Source organism: Macrosteles quadrilineatus, unplaced genomic scaffold, assembly GCF_028750875.1.
Source record: "Macrosteles quadrilineatus isolate MER2022 unplaced genomic scaffold, UCM_ALF_1.0 Scaffold_5__1_contigs__length_97177068, whole genome shotgun sequence".
Lineage (NCBI taxonomy): Eukaryota > Metazoa > Arthropoda > Insecta > Hemiptera > Cicadellidae > Macrosteles > Macrosteles quadrilineatus.
In genome coordinates this window covers 25,563,426-25,588,078 of record NW_026542598.1, presented here as the reverse complement: position 1 = coordinate 25,588,078, position 24,653 = coordinate 25,563,426, and the positions used below count along the sequence as shown (strand labels likewise).

Below are 24,653 nucleotides of genomic sequence, written 5' to 3'. Positions count from 1 at the left end.
GCCTCTGGCAGGGCTATATATCATCTGTTGGCAGACTAGTTATAAAAGTTTTCTCCTCTAACTTTAAAAGATCGCTTCTGGATTGTTATACTTCAGAAACATACGTGTCGAAAATATTCAGTGGAATACAGTACTCTGATGGCAGTCACTGATATCATGATTTGTAATCGATTATGAATGGCCTACCTGAACAAATGCATGTTTTGTCAGTAAAATATTTTTTCAAAGTGAAAATTCATGGGAAGATTGCTATACAATTATTGTGATAAAATTATTAGTTAGTATATGAACTAACTTTATCTTAGAATAAAGTATAAGTAAGTTAATGGTAGGTTCACGTTTGTAAGTCAATTTGTATGAATTAAACTGTTTTTAATTTTATCAAATTATGTTTAACTAAATAATTGAAATTATATACTTGTAGATGATCTGTTCCCACATATTTGTCACCTGATTTGATGAACTGCTTCTCTGTGACTACAGTCTATGCTGTACATTAAAATGCAGAGAGAAACAAACTAGTGACGACCAACTGACATTCAACCCCTAGTAGCACAAATATGTATTTTATAAATATTTTATATATTTAAAGTTGTATTTGATAGAACCTCGAATAAAATATATATAAAATATATCTTTAATAATAGTTTGATATGTTCAAATATATATTTAAAATATTGCCAAAAAGCAATGCAAAATATAAATTAAATATAAGTTTTGAATATATAAAATAGATTCATAATATATATTGATAAAACAAGTATAGAATCTATAATATACATATTTTATATGTATATTTTTCCTATTAAATATTTAAAAAAATTATGTGTTGAGAATATTTTAAATATATATATATAAAATATTTTTGAAACTATAATATATTTAAATGATTTATAAATATATTTTGAAACACGTCAGATATTTTTATTAATAAAATAATATTATATTTGTAGAATATATAGCCTATAATCTTTTATAATTAGCAAATAAATAATTTGTATCTTTTTGTTTTTTATAGTGTCTATCAATTTATACATGCATTTTTTGTATGATGATTGCTATTGTGAAAGTGTTAAAATTAAGTTAATACTAATACGTACTCTGAATGGTGTCACTCTATCATACACGTAAAGAAAAAAATAGCATATAGTTAAGAGGCAGTATACATGTTCGACAGCTACATTTGGTCAAACGAAAAAAAAGTGTTGATGGGTTTTATTTTTTTAATTGCAATATGTGACAATGAATGTGATCATAGAAATCTCGAATGATTGGCTAGAAAAGGGTGCTAGTGACTGGCGACCTTTTAAGAAACTAATTACGGGTGTATATGACGTTCTAAAAATAATTATTTGATTTACATATGCCATAAATTACATAATATTTGTCATAGTATTTAAATTAATTTTTGTAGTTTACTGTATTTGTATTCGTGGAGACTACTCACTATTCACTACAGCACTATTCAACTCAACTACTTGATGCCAAAACAGATTAACAGAATCATATTATACTGTAGTATCAAAAATATTTCAAGTATTGCAACCATTGCAACTGAGCCCTCAGTCTCTTTCACCATTTAAAAACTAATGCTAACAACAGTCACAAGTAGCTCAGAGGTAAGGTAGGAGGCTCATAAGTCGAAGGACCCAGGTTCGAGACCCACCTGGACAGAAAAAACTTTATCCAGTATTTTTTTCAAAATTTGTTTTTATGAACTATTTAATCAATTTACTCAACAGATTGTGTTTTTCATACTAAATCATTATTATTTTGTGTTTTTATGTTTAGGACCCATGGGATGTTTGGAAGAGATATTAAATAAATTTTTTATTTAAATATTATTCACTAAAATATATTATTGGAACATATTTTTTTAATATTTAATAGATTCAAAAACATATTTTTTATATATTTAATATATTTTAAATATTATATAAAATTGACATTAATACACACTTGAGATATATAAAATATATTTATTCATATGTATTTAATATATATTTGTGCTACTAGGGACTATAATGATACTAAACTGAAATGACAAAAGTATATTTGGGTCTATTTTCAAATAATCCGACAATTCCTTCCATATTTGTACTACAATTTTAACTATCAACTACGTAGATATAGTTTTCTTATTTATGTGCCAACCTAAGACACGATATTCGATGAGTTTCATAACGTATTTACAGGAAGTCTCCGTGTTCGTCTTCGAGAAGAGGATCGCGGAGAAACTTCATAAACCGAAGAGAAAAGAGACGGTCACAGAACTTCTGCGAGGCTCGGTACGTCAGCTAGAGAGGTTTAGACATCCCAAGATCTTACAGGTAAGAATTCTGTCTGAAATTGGAATAAGATAAACATCAGTTGATTTTTTAGTATTTCATACACCATAAAATCATTTCCTCCTGTCTTCACTATTCACTCATATGCTACTCGTCGAGAATACCCCTAACTAAACACACAACTAGTAAAAAAATGATTTGCAATGTTTACGCATTTTTAAAATCGCCGCTATTGGGAGATGCAGATCTCACTCACCACTTTGTTTGGGTTCAGAATGAGGGTTAACTCTAAAATTCAAAGGACAAGTATAGGACAGTGTCCTAGGAGCCTGTACATTATCATTACCATGGGTATTTTAACCTAAATCTGAGTCTAGAATAAAGTGAGATGTCTTGTGTAGGTTTGTTTTGGACTAAAACCAATTGTTTAACTAGCCATAATATAACCACCCTGAAGATAAAACCCTGAAGATCACAGACAGCTGGGCCAAGTTTTGAACCATTAAAATGTACTAACCTATGTCAGGACCGTTAAAAGGTCCCGGGTTGGCTTTTGCAGTATAGTTTTTAAAAATGAGCTGGATGAGGATGACTGTCTTTATCCGGGCTTTGACACATTCAAAATAGTCTTAACTAACTAATATACGTAAAATAGTATACGTGCATGGTTATTAGGTTTATTAATAAGTAACCCTACGTACGAAAAGAAACAAAAATGTGAAACGAGTAACAAAGTTTCTTTGTATTTATCCTGGTATGGTATTATACTAGTCAAAGATTATACCCAGCCAACACAAGATTTGATGTTGGATATTTGAATCTCATGTACTGTATTATGCAAGTTGTAGCAACTTTTAACATTGAACTTCTCACTTAATTTTTGTTAATAGTGCGTACCCAGCGTAATTTGAACCATAGCGAATATTCGACTAAATAACCACAACCCATACGGAAGATGGGTTATTTACTATTGGTCATGATAGTGATATTTACCATCATGTAAAATTAACAAATAATAAAAAAGAAATTTTCATTAACCCATGTAATGTTTTTAATAAAAAATAATAAATAATAAGTTGCGGTTAGTAATTTTTTTTATGTATTGTAAACAACAGCTGTACTATTCTTGAATTTGTTTATTTTTGTTTAGATTAACGTTTAACAGATGTTATAAAGTAAAGTTTAAAATCGGTTCTATACAATACTTGGGGAAAGTAAAACGTTTGCTCTCGTTATTTAGATAATTTGCAAATGTTTCAGGTTCACCATCCAATCGAGGAATGCAACGAGACGCTGGCTTTTGCCTCGGAGCCGGTCTTGGCAAGCTTGGCCAACATCCTCGCCTACCAGGAGCCCGGTGGAGGGGGAGGGATAGGTCCTCCTGCAACGGGAGCCTCACAACACCCGCCCCCTCAAAATCCACCCCGCCCTCCCCTCGCCAGAGAGTACCACTTCCTAGACATCGAGCTTAAGTACGGCATTCTTCAGGTGGGTCTTACAATCCGTGAATACATAGGATTTTACAAAACATGTTTTTAATTCTCAGTAGTTTTTTGGTGAAAGCCTCCCAATGATTAAAACATAAATTTCGTTTCTCACATGAGTTTTTAAACGGATTAGTTGACGTGTTTTAGGCTGCACTAGCAATGTATTCTACAACCAAATGGAGGTTCCAGAGAACTTCAGTTCTTTATTAGTTGTATCTATACATTACAGCATAAACGTTTTTTTGGCCTGTATTGTTCCCTTGCCTACTATGTCTCACTAAAACGCTGATAAAATGCATAAACATAAAAAGGCGAATATAAGTAAACTAGGATCAGCTGGTTAGAAAGGGGTTTAAACTGAGGTGTTTGACTAGGGTTCACCTATCTATAGAGAACAATTTCCTATATCGAGATTCCTTTCAGGCAAGTCATCAAGAGACTTTTGGTAGGTTATTCACATTATTTACCGTGCATCTTTAAATAACCTTTTATTTATTAGGCCTCAAAATTAATCGCCTACAGCCTTTTGTCTCTTGTTTACTTTTACATTGTTATTTGTTCTACAAACATAGTTACTTGGCAACCCGTAAGACTAATGTTAAATTTTAATGGGTCACTTTCGTGACTAGTAGTGAAATATAGTTTAAATAAGTTATAGGGAAATGCAAATCCTGAGCCGGCCTGTAACCAATCAGGTTTTTACGGCTATAAGTCCCTAATTTAGTCAATATCCTTCCGCTGGATTTCGAGATATATATTACAGACCGACAAACAGACAAAGCTCGCATTAGAGAATAAGTTTATAGTGTGATTGTTGACGGAAAGCGGCTGGCTGAAGGGTCGACCATACTCTCACACACGCAGGCCTCACACACACAGACGCAAGGGATTAGGACGGACGTGGGACGGACCATTGTCCTGCCGCACGAGTCATCGCTGGCTCACGGAAATTGAACTATAATTTTTTTTAATTTTACGTTTGTTATAAAATGTGGTAACGATTTTGACTTCAGCTCAAAATGCTTAGTAAAATGATACCTACCAAACAATATATATTTTGCTTACAAAGTGTAAAAGCTACGAATATTTTAACACGTTTTTATTAGCTAGCTACTTGTCATAATCATTTCGTGTTTGGACTCATTTTTCATTGAATTAAACAACAAATTTATTAACACTAACCATTTTACTGTATATCTAAAATCAAATGAATTGCAATTTTAAGGTATCATACAACAGATCTTATATTTCTACTTAGTGAATAGGGGATCGGGGCTTTCAGGCAATTAGGATGGTGGTGAGTGTGCGTGCGTGAGTCGGGTCCCTCACAGGTAGGGCTGAGCTCCAGCCGCACTCCGGTAAAAATCAGACTATAGCTTAATAATCACGTAAAACCATAAAAAATAAGGCCGAGTAAATTTGGTTTTTCACTGTGTTATACAAAATAATACCTAATCAAATTGCAATATATTCTCAACAAGTAAAATAAACAGTAGATTAATCCACTCCACAGATAATTAGGTGAGAATAGCTAGGGTTTAGCGTGAATATAACTATTTATGTTTAATGAATCATTCATTGCAAATCAACAACACATTATCATTGGCTATATCATTAAAAAGGTTAAGGTTAATATTATTATTTTAAAAGTCCTTATTGGCAGATTATAAAATGTATACAAATACTATTCCAATTAAATTAAAACTTTTACTTTAAACGGTTTATTAATATAAATTTTTCAAACGATTTTGGGTGGAAAAGGAAGATACTAACAGATATAATATTGTTACTTAATTAAAATAAAACAAATTGAAATCAAATTAATTTATATTGTGATAGTAGGTGCAGGTTTATTCTATATTTACACTTATGGCTAACATGTATTAAATTATATGCCAAAATATCAGCGAGTTATTATACAATATTCCAATTGTATTCATAGCCTTTAATTTAAACACAGTCTCATCCATGAAACTAAATAAAGTTTAATATAACCAACAGAACAATTAGCTATGTTTATTTGAATCCGTTTAATTCTGTTAGCAGCAAGGGGTGTTTAATTATGAGGTAACCCTGTTTATGTTATTTAATATCTAAATTTGAATTGCACCAATTATTTTACAATTTGACGGAGTGAGAATCATATAGTTAAGAAATATATGTTTACGTCCATACTTTTAATAACCGGGCGTAATAATTTCTATGTTATTTTTAAACAGGACGGTAAAAAACATATTATGACAAATGGTAAGTGGTAGATTAGGTTGGGGTTACGCGCAAAAAGGTTCTATAACTAATCTCAACCGGAATAAAAATTTACTATTAATAAGCTTGTTTCTATTATTAATTGATTTCCTTGTAAATAAAAGGCAACACATTATTTTCAAGCATTCTTTGCATTTCATTGCTTACGGTTCAATAAAATACATAGATTGTCCTCCGTTTCACAAACTATCGACACAAATTATTTTGTAGAAATCCTAAGCGTCGAGTTTGTTACAATCTTCTTTTTGTGGCTGCAGTATTTTAACTCATGGTGAGTTTTGAAAGCTGTTTACTAAATGTAACTAAAATGCCAAGAATACAGCATATTATATGTGGATTCTTGTTTAATGTCGTGCTGTGTACATTTTCTAGATATCAATAAATAATCGCCTTTTTGCAACGTATTTTATTGTTTTGAATTGAAATCTTGCAAAATTCTTTTCGCGATATTCAATTTCTCTATCTATCATCTTCACTAAGTATTTAAACATCCTCAAAGCATAAAAGGAATTCAAAAGAAGAAAATATACTGAACAAATTAATTAGATACACACTCTATAAGGTATAAGCATACAATTTAGCTACAATTATAAAAACACCTACCGTATTATGCAGCTTTGTAGCATAAGTACAACTGATATATTATGAAAAAAATGGCTAGTATATTTTTGTGGATAACACTCTTACTATCATACCAACCTTTTTATTTAACACATAGCATTACTAAATTCATAACTACACCTGACTACAGACGAATAAAAAATACTATAGATAATAATTTTAAGAGCACAACATGATTTCGTATCCTTTTAATAACTGTCCGAATGTATTTTTCATGAATTAGGAATTACAAGGCTATTAGTTAGGTTAGACAGTTTCAATTGGTTTCACAAATTGTCCTAGCAAAGATAATGGTTTAGCATTGTCCATAAAATATTCAGTAGAACTAATTTCATATTTTCATATAATTTTATTAGACGAATACATTTAAAGGGGTATGAAATCCAAGCAACATCCCATGAACATCCCATTCTACGTAACACAGAAACGAGTACATAAACCAAATCATTATTAAAAATATTAATTTTTACTTTGTACTATTTCTCCGTTTGCCTGATTCCACTTGTTTATATCTTACTACATTATTACTGCATGAATAGAATAATTTACTAAGCGTTTTAGTATTCACACAAATAATCTTTGTTTCACTAGCTATAAATTCATACCTAAAACACTGAATACATATACAAAGTGCAACCACATAAAGGCATAAACGACAGATAACTGCAACTGGGTTTGATGCTATAGACTATAAAAACAAACCGATTGCCTGTACAGAGAGAGGGGTGGACTTAATTACGCCCGTGAATTAATTACTTAATGTGTTGTATGTAATCGAGGGCAATAATGCTGCGTCATAGGGAATACAACCGCTGCATTTACCCTTGATCCTCTATCTAAATAGTGTTATAAACAATTAAACATGATTGATCTATTTTTAGTATGAAATAGTTTACACAATCAGCTAATAAATACACGTTGTGGAACCTGTTTTGAGAAATAAAGTAAAGAGCCTGTACTGTAAATATATAATCACAAGGGGAAATATAATTTGGTTTATGAAATTTACAAGTATTTTTGGGGACTACGATCAGTTCTTTTAAACATCCATGTTTTTTACACTATATTTCACCACGTAATTCCACCACGTTTAATATGTATTTATTGAAATTTGCCTCTATGACTGAATTTTAATGTGTTGTTGCCAGATCACAGAAGCTCTTTCCTTCCTTCACTACTCGGGCCATGTCCTCCACAGGAACGTCTGTCCTGCCAGCATCCTGGTCAACAAAAAAGGAACCTGGAAACTGGGAGGCCTGGAGTTCACTGGTGAGATACACAATGCATGTCGGTAAATTCTACTGTACAGGGTGTTTTTTTTAAGTGTGCCACCATTTGGATCTTAGTAACTAATGATTTTACAGCAAACTTTAAATGGGGAACATTCCCTTGTTTTTAAAGAGGTTCAAAAATAATTGAATAACATTTTTGTAAATGGCCGCCATTTTCCAATATGGCGGTCAACTTTTAAATTTCTTACAGAACACCCTATATTTCGTCATTCCCTATATGTTTATATTGGGGAACATTCCCTATATGTTTTCGGATAGAACATGCAATTTAAATTTTTTTTTATTCCTGACATTTTTTCGATAAACCTACTCGTTTAGGAGTTACAGCCAATGGAAAAATGACTTCCGGTGTACATTTTACATAATGTAGCTCCTAAACAAGTAGGTTTATAGCAAAAATGCGAAGAGTAAATAAGTCATATAAGTCTTAAAATTGCATCCACATTCCATAAAGACCATAAAATGCACAGTTTTCCACTTTTCAAGTTTGCCACCATTTTGGAAAATGGCTGCCATTTTTTAAATAATAGAATTAATATTTTTAACGTATTTTATGATCTTTTTGGAATGTGGATGCAATTTTAAGACTTATTTGACTTATTTACTCTTCGCATTTTCGCTATAAACCTACTTGTTTAGGAGCTACATGATGTAAAATGTACACAGGAAGTCATTTTTCCATCGGCTGTAACTCCTAAACGAGTGGCTTTATCGAAAAAATGTCAAGAATAAAATTTTTTTTAAATTGCATGTTCTATTCGAAAATATGATAAAATATAGGGTGTTCCATTAGAAATATCTAAGTTGACCGCCATATTAGAATATGGCGGCCATTTACAAACATTTGATTTAATAATTTTTGAACCTCTTTAAAAACAAAGGAATGTTCCCCATTTAAAGTTTGCTGTAAAATCATAAGTTACTGAGATCCCAATGGTGGCATACTTAAAAAAAACACCCTGTATAATTTTTAATGTACTTTGGCCAGTGTAAAGTGAGTTGTTGTTGGTATACTCTGGGTAGTACAAGAGTCCTTTAGGGGGTCCATTGTTGTTCGTGTATTTTTATCAGTAAGTTATTTTTTGTGTCCCGTTAAAAAAGACGATCAAGTGGCCAGACTACCAAGTATCTTGTCGATCTTCTGGTAGGCCCCCATCCCTATTTCATAAGATACATTTTAATTAATGTATAATAAATATTTTTGTTAATGTTGTACTTCAGGAGGCACAATTTTACCTCCCTTTAAGTGTTACAATCCTAAAAGTAGAATACGAAGATTTCCCACCTTTAAATATCTCGCCAAAAGCAAAATAATAAACATGAGGCTGGAACCTAATGTAGTCTGAAGTCGTACTCATCTAAATACCAAGTGAATGATGAATTTCAAAAAATTTTCAAATGAATTTTCAATTGATTTTTTTTTTTTTTTACTGTAAGGTGTTAATCAAGTCAACATGTAAAGTGGTTAAAATCGTTTATAAATTTGGCAACGAATTTTTGCAAGTTCTTTGTTTTATCAAGTATTTATAAAACCTGTTGCCTATATCGAATCAACAAATATGGTGTTAAAATTTTTACTACAGTAATCAAACTGAATACACCCTAACAGTAAATTGGTGTTGAATAATGGGTTTAAAGTAATTAATTTATAATATGATCGGTTCATAAAAAACATTCTACTATATTTTTAACATTATGAATGTTTTTATCTTATAAACTTATAGTTGAAAAATTAAAATAAAGTCACTTTAATAAATACAAATATTTAGTAAATTTGTATCCAAGAACATCAGAATGACTTTTTACATAATTTTCTATTAAATTTCAAATGTCTTTTTCCGCTTTAAATATTAAAGTATTATTTAGTTAAAAACAAAAGCGCATAATACAATTATTTCACGAATAGTTGAACACCAACAGTCAACTTAGTTTCTGTTGCTACAATAACTAAATTTATACAACAGCATCAAGACAAAAGTTAGCCTCTGAAGGCAAGATGGTAAACTCTGAGAGTTGTGAGTGGTTCAGGAACTTCTTTGTCACGTCGCTCCTCTCACCACAATTGACGGTTTAAACTACCTAAGACAAATTTGAGGTGGTTAATCCTGTTAGGTAACAGGCTTTGCAGCCTAACGAGTTATTGGCAAAGTTGAGTGATTAAATTGTATCGTTGAGAAATAAATAGGAAAAATTCAAGGAGACTAATTGTGTAATATTATCTGAATATTACTATTTGTATATGTTTGTAAGCGATATAGAACTATAAAGTTAAATATGTAAAAAATTAGAACGTTTTTGATAAATAGGTAACTGAATAAATTCATTCAAATAATCTATTCCATTGGTATACTGATTACTTTTCCAGACATTGTGGCTAATTCTAAGAAATCACAAATTTTAAGAAATCGTTTATTATGAAAATTAAATTTGCATACAATAAATCAGTCAACTATCCTTTCAGATATTTTTTCAAGTCTCTAGCTTGTTTTGTGATGGCACAGCTTATATAAATGAATAAATTTACTTTTATATTACTTCCAAACTAATTGAATATGGTCAAGCCTTTGTTCATAAAAATTTCAGTTTTGATAATGTACCTTTATTAAAACTTACGTTTAGTCAACTGCTCCATATTACACTACTGTAAAATTAAGGAAACCCCTTTTATTTGGCACAATGCGTATTCATAAATAAAAATGTGCTATCATGTTATATTTTTACATCAAACGCCATTAATAAATCTAAAATAAAAATACAAATGTTGCCTACAGTTACCTGACAAAGTGGGCTTCCTTGCACTCCAAGTAGTTAATTGGTGCATTTACTTAATTTTGCCCCACTCATTTTTCTTTCAAAACAGAAGTTGATGAATGACGTCATAAGAAAAAATATATTTTACAAGATGTATAATCTAGGGAGTTGCATTATCTTCTTGATACTAAATACGCAAAGTTAACTGAAGATAACTATACCAAAAGATCAACCTGTACCTATCCACGAGATATTTATTATTTTACAACAGTATAAAACAATATACAGTTGATAACGCAATTGCGTTAAAATAACTGCAAACATCAATACGAGCTCGTTGTTTTACTGTGGCAACGATATTGTGTAAACAAAAACAACTAAACCGATTTCAATGCTTTTAACACATTAAACAAAACAATAGAACTAAACCACACAGGATCAATAGCTGCAATGATGTGAAGGAACAAATCGCATTGTAAATTTGGATTGTGGCTTTGTTGATGCGATTCGTCATGTCCCAAGCCAATATCGCAACAGTGTAGCAATATCACGATATCGCTTTCATATCAAACAGTTGCCATGTACCTGTTGGACGATAGTCGTTAGTTTGGCAATCATTCTTGGTCATCGTTGATTACTGGTTATTATCAGACCCCCTGTTTATGTATTGTAACATGGTGGTTCTAAGTAGTTGTAGTCTGTTTACAACAGAGGCAATGATTCGATCCTAGTGTTGCCAAACAGTTTTTCACATTATTCATCCATTGAAATAAAGTGATACCCTGTTAAGTACGATAGCCTCTTCTACTTGAGGAATGTTTTAAAGTGTTTTGAGTTCTAGTAAATGATGAGTAATTTCTTACATTGATAGTTTACTTCAAGTATACAATAGACAATAGACAATAGACAAATAATCTTTATTTACACATTCATTAAGAATAGTAGTAGCGTCAATTTACAATTTTTTCTAAATGTTTGGTTGAGGTGTTGTTTAGTCAAAGACCTGTTGATGGTATTCTTCTAAGGAATAGAAAGGTCGATTAATGAGCCATTGATGCAAAGCTGGTTTGAGGTCATCTTCTGACTTGCTTCTTAGATCTGGAGGTAGCCTGTTGTAGATTTTCATTCCTGCATATGAAGGTTTCTTTTCAAACTGTGCCGTGCGATGTTGTGGAAGGTTGTACTGCATGGTGTTTCTCAGGTTGTGTTGGTGCATTTCGCCACGCCTTGTAGGGTTATTTCTTACTGCAAATAACACAACTTCCTGGATGTAGAGTGCTACAAGGGTAAGTACTTTGAGTGACCTGAATGCTTCCCTGCAGCTGTCGAGTCTGTGGAGTCCTGCAGTTATTCTGACTGCCTTTTTTTGTTTTCTGAGAACTCTTTGCATGTTACTGGCAGAGGTTCCACCCCATGCTACAAGTCCATATCTCATATGCGACTCGAAAAGTGCAAAGTATGCTACTTTTGTTGTCATGTCATCTGTTGCATTTTTTATATGTTTAAGAGCATAGATGGTTGAACTTAATTTTTTACATATATTGTCCACATGAGGGGTCCAGGTTAAATTCTTGTCGAGTGTGATGCCCAAAAACTTAGCTTCATCTTCCACTTCTACATCTGGGAGTCGTGGCACTTCTTGAGATTTACGGCCAAAAGCTATTTGAGTTGTTTTAGACGTGTTTACTGCGAGATCATTGTTATAGCAGTATTGGTAGGCCATACTGAGTGACACATAGGATTTTACTTCTAGATTTTCAGCTAGTGGTTCATTAAACACTAAGGTTGTGTCATCAGCATACATAAGAGTAAGGCAGGCGTCTCCTATTTGTTGCGGCAAATCGTTGGTAAAAAGAATAAACAGTACCGGACCCATAACTGAACCTTGGGGAACTCCTCGATTTATTGGTTGAAAATTTGATCTTGTTTTTCTTATTAGGCTGTTATCTCTGTGCCTTAGTTCTACAAACTGACTCCTGTCTGTAAGGTAGCTTTGAAACCATTCTCTTACTATCCCTGATACCCCCAGGGAATCCAGCTTTTTAATGATTAGCTGGTGGTCAAGGCAGTCAAATGCCTTACTGAAATCAAGAAAGATTCCTGTTGTTAGATTTCCTTCATCTAGGCTGTCAATCAGGGACTCAACCATCTGAATTATTGCTGTTGTTGTGGATTTCCCTTTTGTAAATCCATGTTGAAGGTTGTTTAGTAGGTTGTGATTTGTGCAGTGGTCTAAAAGTCTTTTTAAAACAACTTTTTCGTATATTTTGGAGAAGGTGGAAACGAGGGAAATTGGTCTGTAGTTGCTTGCTTCTAATGTGCTACCTTTTTTAAATTTCGGGTATACTTTAGTTATTTTAAGTAGTGAAGGAAAGATGCCTTGTTTTAGGGACTTATTTATCAAATCAGCCAATGGTAGTGCTAGTTCATTGCAGCAATGCTTAAGTATTTTTGACGAGATTTCATCAATTCCAGACGAGTTTTTTGCTTTAAGTTTGTTTATAATCATTTTAACTTCCTTCTCGTCTGTGCTTTGAAAGGAGGAAAACAGTGGACCTGTTTGAGTTACGTCAGGAGTTTGAGCTGTGGTCTTTAGGTGTTTTTGTTTCTCTACTGTTTTTTCTCCTACTTGTGTAAAAATGTATTCAAATGCTCTGCAACATGGGTCACATTACTTATGAGTTGGCCATCTACTTGAAGGGTTATTTCATTTAGGGATGTTTCCTTTTTGGACCACACTGTGTTTATTGTTTCCCAGATAGCTTTAGATTTATTTTCAGCTTTCATCAACTGGTCAGAGTTAACCTTTTTCCGCATCGTTTTCAAGTACAGGTCATAGTTCTTTTTATTTTCAATAGAAACCCTTCTGTCATCTGGATTTCCCGTCACCTCAAACTTTCTTAGAGCTTTAAGAAATTCGGCTTTAAGTCTCACTGCTTCTGGGTCCATGGAGAATTTTAGTTTATGTTTTCTTTGTATTTTTATCTTCTTTTGGGGGCAGGCTGCATCCATAGCTACTCTCACTATGTTACTAAAAGTTTTAAAAGCTTCTTCGGCATTGTTTATTGAGGTAACACTAAGCCAGTTTTCTTGACTGAGAAGATACTTGAGGTCTTGCAGGTTTTTATTTTTTAGGCAGCGTCCAATTTGGGCAGGATAACTTGAGTTGATGTGTGATTTGAAGTTTACAGTACAGAGTTGAGCAGTATGATCCGAAAGTCCTGCATTGATGATTTCTGGAGTGAGTTGGTTTGTGTCCATATTTGTACATATCCAGTCAATGGAGGTTTGTGTTAGATTTGTTATTCTCGTAGGTTATTCCCTTAAGTAAACCCCTTTTACGCCCCATTTTTAATCTTGCACTTAGTCCAGAACTACAGATGATTTACAACTCCAAAACTTGCTTTTATTTGCCGTCGTCTATGGTTTAGATACTTACTTACTCCATGGGTGTGCATTTTATAATAAAAGTAACAAAAGGAATCACACCTTTTGCCTTTATAATATATATGTTTATGATTTACAGTTACGTTTCTGTGTAACATCCCTTAAGAATCTTCGATGTCGAACACGTTAACAAAGAAGAGTCATTAACGTTTAGTTAATGTTTTTATACAGTACCGTATAACAGAAATATGTTTGTCAAATACATTAGCCCTCAAATGTTATTGTCATTTTTATTTTTTTTAATGTAACCAACATGTGATTTTGTAAATGTTTATAGTTATAGGCTTTACCGAGATTCCAAGTGAACAATTGTTAATAATAGAATTTAAGAGTATAAATACTTTATTTTTATGAACTCATTAACATGTTAAGCTAAAGTATAGAAACATTGCAAGCTTATTGTTAGAAATATAGTATCTCCATTTATTCACAACAGTTAGTTGGTTAAATAGTTTAAGCAAATGATGAAACAACTGGTTAATCAAACTCCTAACGATGTAATCGAATGTCAGGATCGAATAGTACCATTGCGGTCAGCTTGGATCACAGTTTCAGTCTGTTGTGTAAACCATTGTTATCCATTCTCGATCATTTAACATACAAAATGTGTCTTAAAATGGTTTAAAAAAATCCGAGGGGACGTCACTAAATTGTCTATTAGAAACCCACCTCGCCTTGACTTTATTTATTTCATATTGGTTAACATTCTTTAAATTAAACCGCACTATTTCTTTTACGAATAAAATAATATGTAAAAAAGTAATTGATGATAAACAAAAATTATTTAACCGTACAGTTGAAGTTGTGGGACAGGTTGAATGACAACATGTTCTATTTTATTCATGCATTATATCTTATTTTCTTTTTTTTTAACATTCTTGCCACCAAGACTGGTTGTACGAAATAATATAAAGGTTACATAACTCGAATCAGATTATAGAATATTCAATTTGATGTGTATTTTATCTTAAACTAGTCATCCTCAGACTATTTTTTTAATACTGAAGACGGGCAGAGGTATGTAACCTTTTTATTATTCCTTATTTTCTTGTCCCCGAAATACAATATGATAAATACATCTATGAAACAGAAAACAAAATTATACTTACTATTACCTGTTAATGATATGCCAATCAAGTTTTTTGACAAATATATTTTAAGATATTAATTCTGAGCAAAATTAAAAATATTAAACTACAATTTCGTATAGTTCATTATCTTCTAAGGACGAAGATACAATCTCAATACATACAATTACAAACACTCGCAGCAAATGTTAAGCTTAATTTTAACATTAAAGCATTATACCATTAAAATATTAACCAAATCTATATTTTCAGAGCGTATGAATGACGTTGATGGTCTAGAGCCTTTATCCTGTCAACCCTGGACCTCTCGCCTCCCCAAGATGGCCCAACCTGACCTGGATTACACTGGTGAGTAAATCATTAAATAAGTTAAAACATTAAATAATAATGTTTTTGTCGATTTAAATCTTCGGGGGAAAGCATGTTATTTATGTAACAGAATAAACTTCTTTCTCGTAATAACATTACCCTTTTATAAGATAAAAGAGTTTTAAGGTAACATCGAAAGCATTTCGTTTGGCGAGGCAGTTGCTTAAAAGATTATTAGCCCTCATTATAGCATTTATTTTTGTCATTAAAAAGTGATTAATCTAAACACTGACTTAATATTATAAGACATTCTTCAACGTATGTGTTACTTTTGGGAATATGAAAAGACATATGGGATTTTTTTTTTATATACTAACACGATTAATTTAATTATAGCTGAATAAAATGATTTATGGAGTAAAGTTTTAAATTGATATTTTGGATTTTGAAACTAAATCCTTCAAGATCGTGCTCTTAATTTCAAGCTACCTTAGTCATTGTACTACTTACAAATAGATTTTTAATAACAGTAAATGTATACAAGTTATTAGAACATTTTTTTAAATTATGAATAAACCATACACTATGCTCTAAAAGCTAAAATGGTTTACAAAGTGGACGATTCAAGTAATTTGTAATTAATGTACTTATTTCAATTTCTAACAAACGAAAAAGAAACACTTTGATATATTACAGCTTCAATTAACATTTGTAACATGTTCGTAAAAGCAATTTTTTCCTCAGAAAGAGCTTGGTTTATCATAAACGCACTTGACAATAATTCCTAAAAAAATGCAACACAATGATGGAAATAAAATACATTATAAAACTAGCCACCTCTCATGCATTTTTTCATGTTATGTTGAAGTATACAGAATTGTAGAGATAGACATAAAACAATCTGACAATAAATCCACGATTCGTTATAAAAGTTAAAAGTCGAAGTTTAGCAGTGAAACGTTAAAATATCGCATGACAGCGTGAAGGACGCCTCGTTTGTGAGTGACATCCCAGCTTCGATAACAAGACTCATTATTTCTTTTAACTTTTCCACATTGAACTGTTAAAAATGTTTCACGAGTTTAAATTTATTTTAGGATACTGAAGGTGATGTCTGTAGTTGTCTTCGATAAAGCTGCACTGTAATAATACACTAATTTAATTAGGCCTACACATAAACCAAAGATACCTGTAATTTTAAAATTTAAGCCAGTTGTCAAAGAATGCATGGCTTCAAAACTATAGTTTTTTTTAATAGGCCACTTGTATGAATATGATATATAAACCCTAAAGTGCCTACGAACGTTTGAGAAAACTACAAGTCACACCTCCATAAAACATATACTTAAAACGTTCGTCATGACGAGACACCTTGCGCAAAACTCTCTATTATTTAATAAATTAGCCTTTAAGGTCGTAATTCCTTACTAAAGGGAACTTTCTACATACCTAATGTTAAAAATACCCCAGCTGTACTTATTTGTTCGTTATTCTTTCACTTTATTACATTATTAAAATCAGGTGTGATTATTTGTTTGTATTACTGTATTCTGTTTTGTTTGTTTCAGCTTAAGCTTTACCAAGCTTAAGCTCAGCTTAGCGTTTTACCAATCAATAGTGTTATTAATACTTATGCAGTCAAACAGGGTGAAGCCCACGGGTAGCAGCTAGTTTATTTTGAAGCCCTTTTGTGTTTACTAAGTTGAGAATTGAGATTTTAAAAAGTAATATTATCAATATAAAGAATATGTTTAAAAAAATAATAACTTAAGGGCTACTTGCATATAGGAATGTTTTACAATAAAATATTTTGTTTTCCTTTCTTGTTTGAATTTTAGTAAACATTCATATGTTGTTGTGTGAATCATTAATTTTTTGCTGTCAAACATTTATGTTTATATTTTGAACGTGGACATATGTTAATTTGTGTCACTCTACATGTAGTAGCAGGAATGATAAGTTTAGTTAATATTAGTAGTACTGCCACGATAAGACTAAAATCTATGTACATAATGATAACAATACGTTTTCGTGTTCCCTCATTATTTACCTATCTATAATACAATTTTAGACATTGTATCAATGGGTTTTATACCCACCTCTATCAATTTCCGGTTATTTTACAAAGTACCACAATTGTTTGCAAGATCTTTAGGGTGTAAACCACAGATTATATATTGTTGGTTATAAACTGCACAACATTTAATTAACTAAATCCACTGTCCACAGCCCCAGAGGTTCAGACTTCTTCTCAGTGTAGTGTGCTGAGTGACATGTTCTCACTAGGAATGGTCATATGTGCCATCTTCAACCAAGGAAGACCCCTTGTACAGGCCAACCACAGTAGCTCTGCCTACTTGAAGCAGCTGGAACTGGTACGTTTATAGAACCTGGTAGTGGATGTGTTAATTGCATATGGTATTATACGGAGCACACCGATAAATCGACTTACAAATATGATTTTAGTTAGTTATAAAAATCTTCCTAAACCTAACCTAACCAAAAAACATAGGCCACCCTTAGGTTAGGATAGGTTAAGTTAGGCTAGGTTAGGCTAAGTTAGGCTAGGTTATAACTATAAGGTGTGGCTGGTCAAATACTAAAGTACCTATAGTGTTTATCTCTTATATATGTCACTTGAATAAAATTAAATCTTCACATAACGTTATGTTGGGAAGACAGTTTTTTGTATGTAAGTTACTAAATTGTGAGATTTTGAAGAATTGAAATAGTTAGGTATTTAGTGTATTTTTATATGTTAGTTTAAAGTTTTTACGTGCAGTATTAGTAAAGTTTATACTAAATGCTTTTTTAATAAACACCGAATTGACCGGTTAATTTTTTTTTCAAAGTTTTTGCAATCAACATTTTGTTGAAACCTATGTTCTATTGGTTAGTGTAGTTGAATTTTGGCGTCTTTAACATACGAACAGTATTTTAATTTATGCTTTTTTTAGGGAAGTGTTACATTTTATAGCGTCTCGCTCAACTCCCCTCTCCACCATGAAACTTAATTATTTGTAAAAAAAAAATATATATATATATGGATTGCATATCTCCATAAGTAAAAATCTACGAATTAAAATTCGTTCAAAACTCTTATTATTTGATCGCCCGGTCACAGTGTGATATCAGAATGTTTGGTCTGGGAAAAATGATGGTTGGAATTATTCTTATTGGGAGGGGAAAGATTGCTATGGTCTTGTATACCATTTTTATCTTCATGGGTACTAGTTTTATTATATATATATATATATATATATATCTTGTGTTTATGCTTGTTCAGCTGGAAGACCAAGTGCACAATTTGCTACCTCGGGTGCCTATTCCTCTACAGGAGGCAGCTGTTAGGCTTCTCAGTCGGGAAACAAGACAGCGGCCAACTGCCCAACTCCTCTCCCTCATCAAGTACTTTAGGTATACATGTCACTTCATTAATCTTAACCTATTAGCTTTGACTAATAATACAACTAGAACTTCCATCCCATGATAAAGTTGTCGCCAGACGTTTTAATCAATATTGTCTTAGTTGATGTGAGCTTGAGATTGTGCTGATCTAGATTACTAATTACTAATAAAGTGGTTTAAATACCTGCATAAAAGTTATCCAAAATGTTGCTCACGGCAACCGGTTTCAATCCACAATAGGGATCTTCATCAGGCCGATCAGGATGTCAAAACATTTTTTCTCTTCTTGCGAAGGTCGTCAAAAGGCGTAAAAACATGCACATATAGTCACAAACACGAAACACGAACATTTAACACTGAAGACAAGGCCGAAATTATTGCGACGACTCATTGAGCATATTGAGCAACATTTTGGATAACTTTTATGCAGGTATTTAAACCACTTTATTGAAATATTGGTTATCCGGAGGCTAAATCACGATGATACTAATTACTGTTGAATACACGAATCTGTTTACCAAGTCAAACTTTTTGTCATTAAGCTACAACGTAGATTAAAAGCAATCTTTCATATATTCATCATAAATGGAACAGCCGAGAAGTATTTTAAGGTCCAGTAATGCGTTCAGTTTACTTTAAATATTTAATTTCAATTTTGATGATGAGCTTGACCAAATAACTGTTAGAACGATAAACTTTTCTTATAATTGTATGTTTTATTTAATTAATAACTTATTATTTTTTTCAGTGACCCTGCAGTGCAGGCGCTGCAGTTCCTAGACGTTATTAATATGAAGGATCCAACACAAAAATCCCACTTCTATAGAAATACCCTAAGAGAAGTCTTACCCTACATTCCAAGGGTAGGTAATAAATTAGGTGACATTTTTCATTAGGTTAGTTTAGAGAATGTACTATGATAGTTATATCCTAATGAATAGTCTGGTAATTGTTCCATCATCATCATTTCCCATACAGAAAGGAGTTGAAAAAGTTATAAATGCTGCATGGTAACTCATATAAAATGCTTACTAAGTGATTGTTTGTGAACACAATGCATTTTATCCATGCCAAAAATACCACATTTTAAAATTTTAGTTCTGTTCTCATGTACAAAAATTGCTTAAATTCTGGGAAACGAACTAGTTTGTTAGGTTAAATTACGCTTTTAAAGTACAAAAAGCTCAATTAACCAGTTTAAATTAGGTTCTGCTTGTTAGAAAGCAAACATTGCCACCGTGTTATGCGATCACAATCACATCGTTGACGAGGTAATTTACATTTATATTGAGTTAATACCACCTGCGTTGAACCTGTGTTGTGTCCTTGTATTGCGAAACTGGTTATCCAACTGTTATATTAGGAATCATTACGTGAACATTACCAATTGAGATGAGGAAAAGACGACTTTAAAATATGATTAAAGGTTAAAATGCCAAGGTCTTGAAATATCTTTAGAATTTTTGTTATTCCACCCTTAATTTAGTAATCTAAATTTGTATGCATTGATTAATCAATAAATGTAAGAGTAAATAACATAGTCTAATAAAAAATAGTGGAAAGCAGGGTAGGTGAATGAATCTTATGTAAATTTTAATTAGTTTCTATTAATTTATTGTTTAATTTTGTATATGGAAGGAACAATTTTGGTACAATTAGCTTAGTAGTTAGTACCAATGAAAAAATATGATAAATTATATTGGCTAAAATATATTAGAAGCTACATATTAGGCTTCGTTTCTATGTTACGTGTAAAACTCGATGTTATAACTAACTTTTTTAAAGTTGATTTATTAAAAATTAACTGTAAAGTAAAAACAATGTTCTTAATCTATGAAGATACATAGCTTTATGTCAAAACTATTGCCTTACTCGTTTGCTACTTCGGTAGATTAGAAGTATACATATGAACTCTTATTACAAAAACATTGTTTTTCATATAACATATAATAAATGAAGATAATCTTACCTACTTAGGGAAAATTATCCGAGAATAAAACAATGTTCAATTATAAATACATCAACGAGAAACATATAGTAAACTTCTAAACTAGTAACCAATATTCTTATCTTATTATTTTAACACACACGGTTTATATGGAGGAGGAAAATATTTTTTTAACTACCTTAGAGTTCTCTTCTAAATACAATTTATTAGGATACTGATGCATTGATGCACTATTCATTAAAATAACCTCTCCTCAAATTCATCTTACACCCAATCGTCCTATGCTCAATTAACTCAATCGTGACATATTGTTCTATGCAATCGTGGTTGCTTTATACACCCTCGTCTATGAATAGCTATGAATGGATCCAAAGCTGCTTTTTCTCACTATTATAAATAGTTATTAACGATGATTCTGATCTTTAAGTACATTAGATGCATGATTTTTCCTAGAACGCTAGGCACGAGCCCGTGATTGTTTTTTCACATTACTTCAGGTTAGACCTAGTGTATGCGGCATTATCACATAGATAAAATCTATTGGGGATTTATTTGGCAGGATTTGTACCCGGAATTTTAGGGACCGAAGTTCCGCAATTTAACCAACTCGCTCCTCCAATACGCATTATATGGTTCACGCCTGTTCAATAACGTCGTCTCCAATCAAATAATTCCCTGCACTTTCCGACACTACGGTTATGACCATAGTCACAAAACACAGTAATTTCGAATTTGTGTTAATCTAAATTTTTGGCGTTGGCCAAGGTTACAGATATGAAAAATATACAAACCTAAATAAAATATACCTCGATTGATTATTTTGCTCTATGGATTCAAAGAAAACTACTATTATAAACTTACGATTTCTTTACACTTTACTACCTATTCCTGGCATTATCTAGATCATGACGGTAAAAAATCCTCTTCTTTGTAAGCCAATTTTAAGTTGCATTGTTATATTTTCCATCCATCTTCTCACTTTATGTTTTCTGTTTTCAGAAACTGTGGTTTCAGCATGTTTGGCCATCTTTACAACAGGAGATGCGCACACAAGAAGTCCTCGCAGCTGTTCTACAACCCATTATCCATCTTATTCAGGAGTGTTCGGTCGACGAGTACGAGAATATCATTTTACCCGCCTTCAGGTATTGTGTTTAGAACCCTTAAGTATAATCAGCTGTGGTAGAGTGGGAATGAAAATAGCCTAATATTTTACTTGGCAAGACAACAAATGGAAATATTGATCGATATATTTTATTCGATTATTTCATTCAATAAATCATTTGGTTAATTAGGTTAGGTTAACCTAAATAACCAAACTATATACCGAATAAAATAATCGATATATCAAATAATCGATTTATTGATAGATATTTTCATTCGGTTGTTTTTGACAACTGATATGAAAGTCTACCTGGCAAGAATCTTACAATGGGTTTTTCACTTATATTAGTCCTATTCAACAGAATATATTTTGCTTTAAGTAATTTCATGGAAAAAATAAGACATTTAATTTACTATCAATGCTTTCACCAAAAATGATCTACATGGACGAAACATAGACTGTTATCTTTGGCCCAGGTAAAATAAACCTACGAAAATGCACACCAAGTATAGTTTGTAAATAATTAATCCATCAAGGACATGTAATTGTGTGTGTCTTAACTTATCTCGACATGTTGGATTTTATGCAGAGGGTAATTCAGTATAGTTTTTCATGTCGAGAGAAAGCGTATTTGTAGTGCAATTACTGTTTCAATAAATGGGGAAGACCCATTTATGTAATTCGCATTTTACCATCAAGTGGTATAATTGAAATTAAGAAACCCATTTTTGGTTGAAGGGATTCTATTCCAGATTTTGAAGACAGAAGTATTGTGCTCTAAATACTTATCAGCCATGCTATAATAAATCATATTTAAAGTTACTTGTGTTTTAACAAAGATGCAATTTAATAGGTCCAGTAGTACATTATATATTTTTTTCAGGAATGTGTTCTCCATCCCGAAATCAATTCAAGCATCGGTAACTCTTTTAGAAAATCTGCACATAATTTTGGAAAAGACTCCAAGAGATGATATTAGAACAGAAGTACTTCCTATGTTGTACAACGCCTTTGAAAGCACAACCATTCAAGTACAGGCAAGTGTTTCCTATAAAATGTCTACTTATACGTTTATAAAGTATACGTTTTTAGAGGGAGTAGTCCCGCACGTGTTTAATATGTTCTGAACTAGAACGGATAAACCGATAAGAATTGGTACATGAACACAACAAGTAGAAATCTACTTTTTGAAGGCATTATCAGTTTTCTGTAATATCATGGGGACGTCCCCCTTGAGGACACAGAAGGAAATATTAAATAGGAGCCTAGGTTGATATGTACATTGAATTAAAGGCCTTCACTAGCAGGATGCAATGCCACAAATTTTAACTAAGACGGACAACCGTAAAAAAATGGCAGCCGTTCAAAGATTTCTTGAATGTGCCATATTGAATCTTTGAACAGCTGACATTTTTTACTCAGTTGTTCTTTTGAGCATAAATTTATGGCATTGTATTCTGCTAGTAAATGCCTTTAATTCTATGTACATATCAACCTATATGTATTTTTAAATGTATCAACCAATTTAAGATTTCCTTCTGACTCCTTGTGGGACGTCCCCATGATATAAAAAAATACTGATAATTATTCCTTCAAAAAGTAGTCTTTATGTGTCATGTTGATGTGTCAATTCTTATTGATATATCTGTTATCGTTAAGAACATATTAAACATGTGCTGGATTTTATTTACACCATGTATAATAGATTTATGCAGTATAAGTTTATGTTAAAAGATTAGTACTCCTAACTACTGTTCAGTTTGCTACCCTTAGTTATAAAATATGTACCTTTATTCGGTACTAATGAGTACAATGTCAAAATATATAATAAATGGCCTTAAATGGCCCTTTTACATAATAAGGAATTATTTATCACCCTTACGAAGAAATATTCTATTGAAGATTTGTACTTTGTAGAGAAATGCTGACGAAACATTTTCCCAGTTGTTTGTTCACAGGAAGATATTCTTTGTAGAAAGTAAACATTGGAAATATCCTGAGAGTTCTGGGCCATAGTCCCAACTCAAACAAAACTTTATCGACACTTTTCAGTCCCACTTGTTGAGTTGTTGTTATTTATTGTGGGAATCTTAAGGACTATTTCTTTAGGAAATAGAGGTCTAGAGATTTCTCATGAATTCCCAATACCTTAACCATTTTACATTATTATATTTAGAGGTTTTTACAATATTTAATTTGTAATGTGATTTTAGTTAGTCTTTTTTAAACACAAATTTAAATTTTTATCTTTTCGGATGAAATTGCGCTAGAAAAACGTAGTTTGTTGCCTTATTTATCGTGTCATCTGTAATAACCACTATGGTATTACGGTCGTGAATTATATAAGTAGTAAAGACAAACAACCAGTTATGCGAATTAAATATTCCTTCTACTTTGTAAACAATAATAGGTTAATGAAAATGCTGGACGCCTCAATAGTCGATTAATATTTTTATTATTTATCCTGAATATGAAACAAAGGTAGGACTGATTATTTATTACAAACTACATTTACTATCAATCAATCTCATGTCCAGGTAACAAAACGTGGCAAGGAAAGTCTTAGATTGCTGTGCAACTAATTATACATTTTAGTTTAAAGATCTAACTTAATAAATTTGTTGGGTTTAAATTTCGATAAAAC

At 31.9% G+C, this 24,653-nt stretch overlaps 1 protein-coding gene across 4 annotated transcripts in view; it reads left to right on the top strand.

Moving 5' to 3' along the window:
- The window catches only part of LOC128994414 (SCY1-like protein 2), a 94,052-nt gene that overhangs the window by 52,743 nt on the left and 16,656 nt on the right, over positions 1-24,653 (top strand). For all 4 annotated transcript variants that reach the window (XM_054418970.1, XM_054418972.1, XM_054418971.1 and 1 more), the window contains exons 4-12: positions 2,196-2,330; positions 3,549-3,776; positions 7,810-7,930; positions 15,492-15,587; positions 17,778-17,923; positions 18,835-18,965; positions 19,705-19,819; positions 21,904-22,049; positions 22,893-23,046. In XM_054418970.1, the coding sequence (XP_054274945.1) occupies positions 2,196-2,330; positions 3,549-3,776; positions 7,810-7,930; positions 15,492-15,587; positions 17,778-17,923; positions 18,835-18,965; positions 19,705-19,819; positions 21,904-22,049; positions 22,893-23,046 (1,272 nt within the window). The remainder of the gene's footprint in view (positions 1-2,195; positions 2,331-3,548; positions 3,777-7,809; positions 7,931-15,491; positions 15,588-17,777; positions 17,924-18,834; positions 18,966-19,704; positions 19,820-21,903; positions 22,050-22,892; positions 23,047-24,653) is intronic.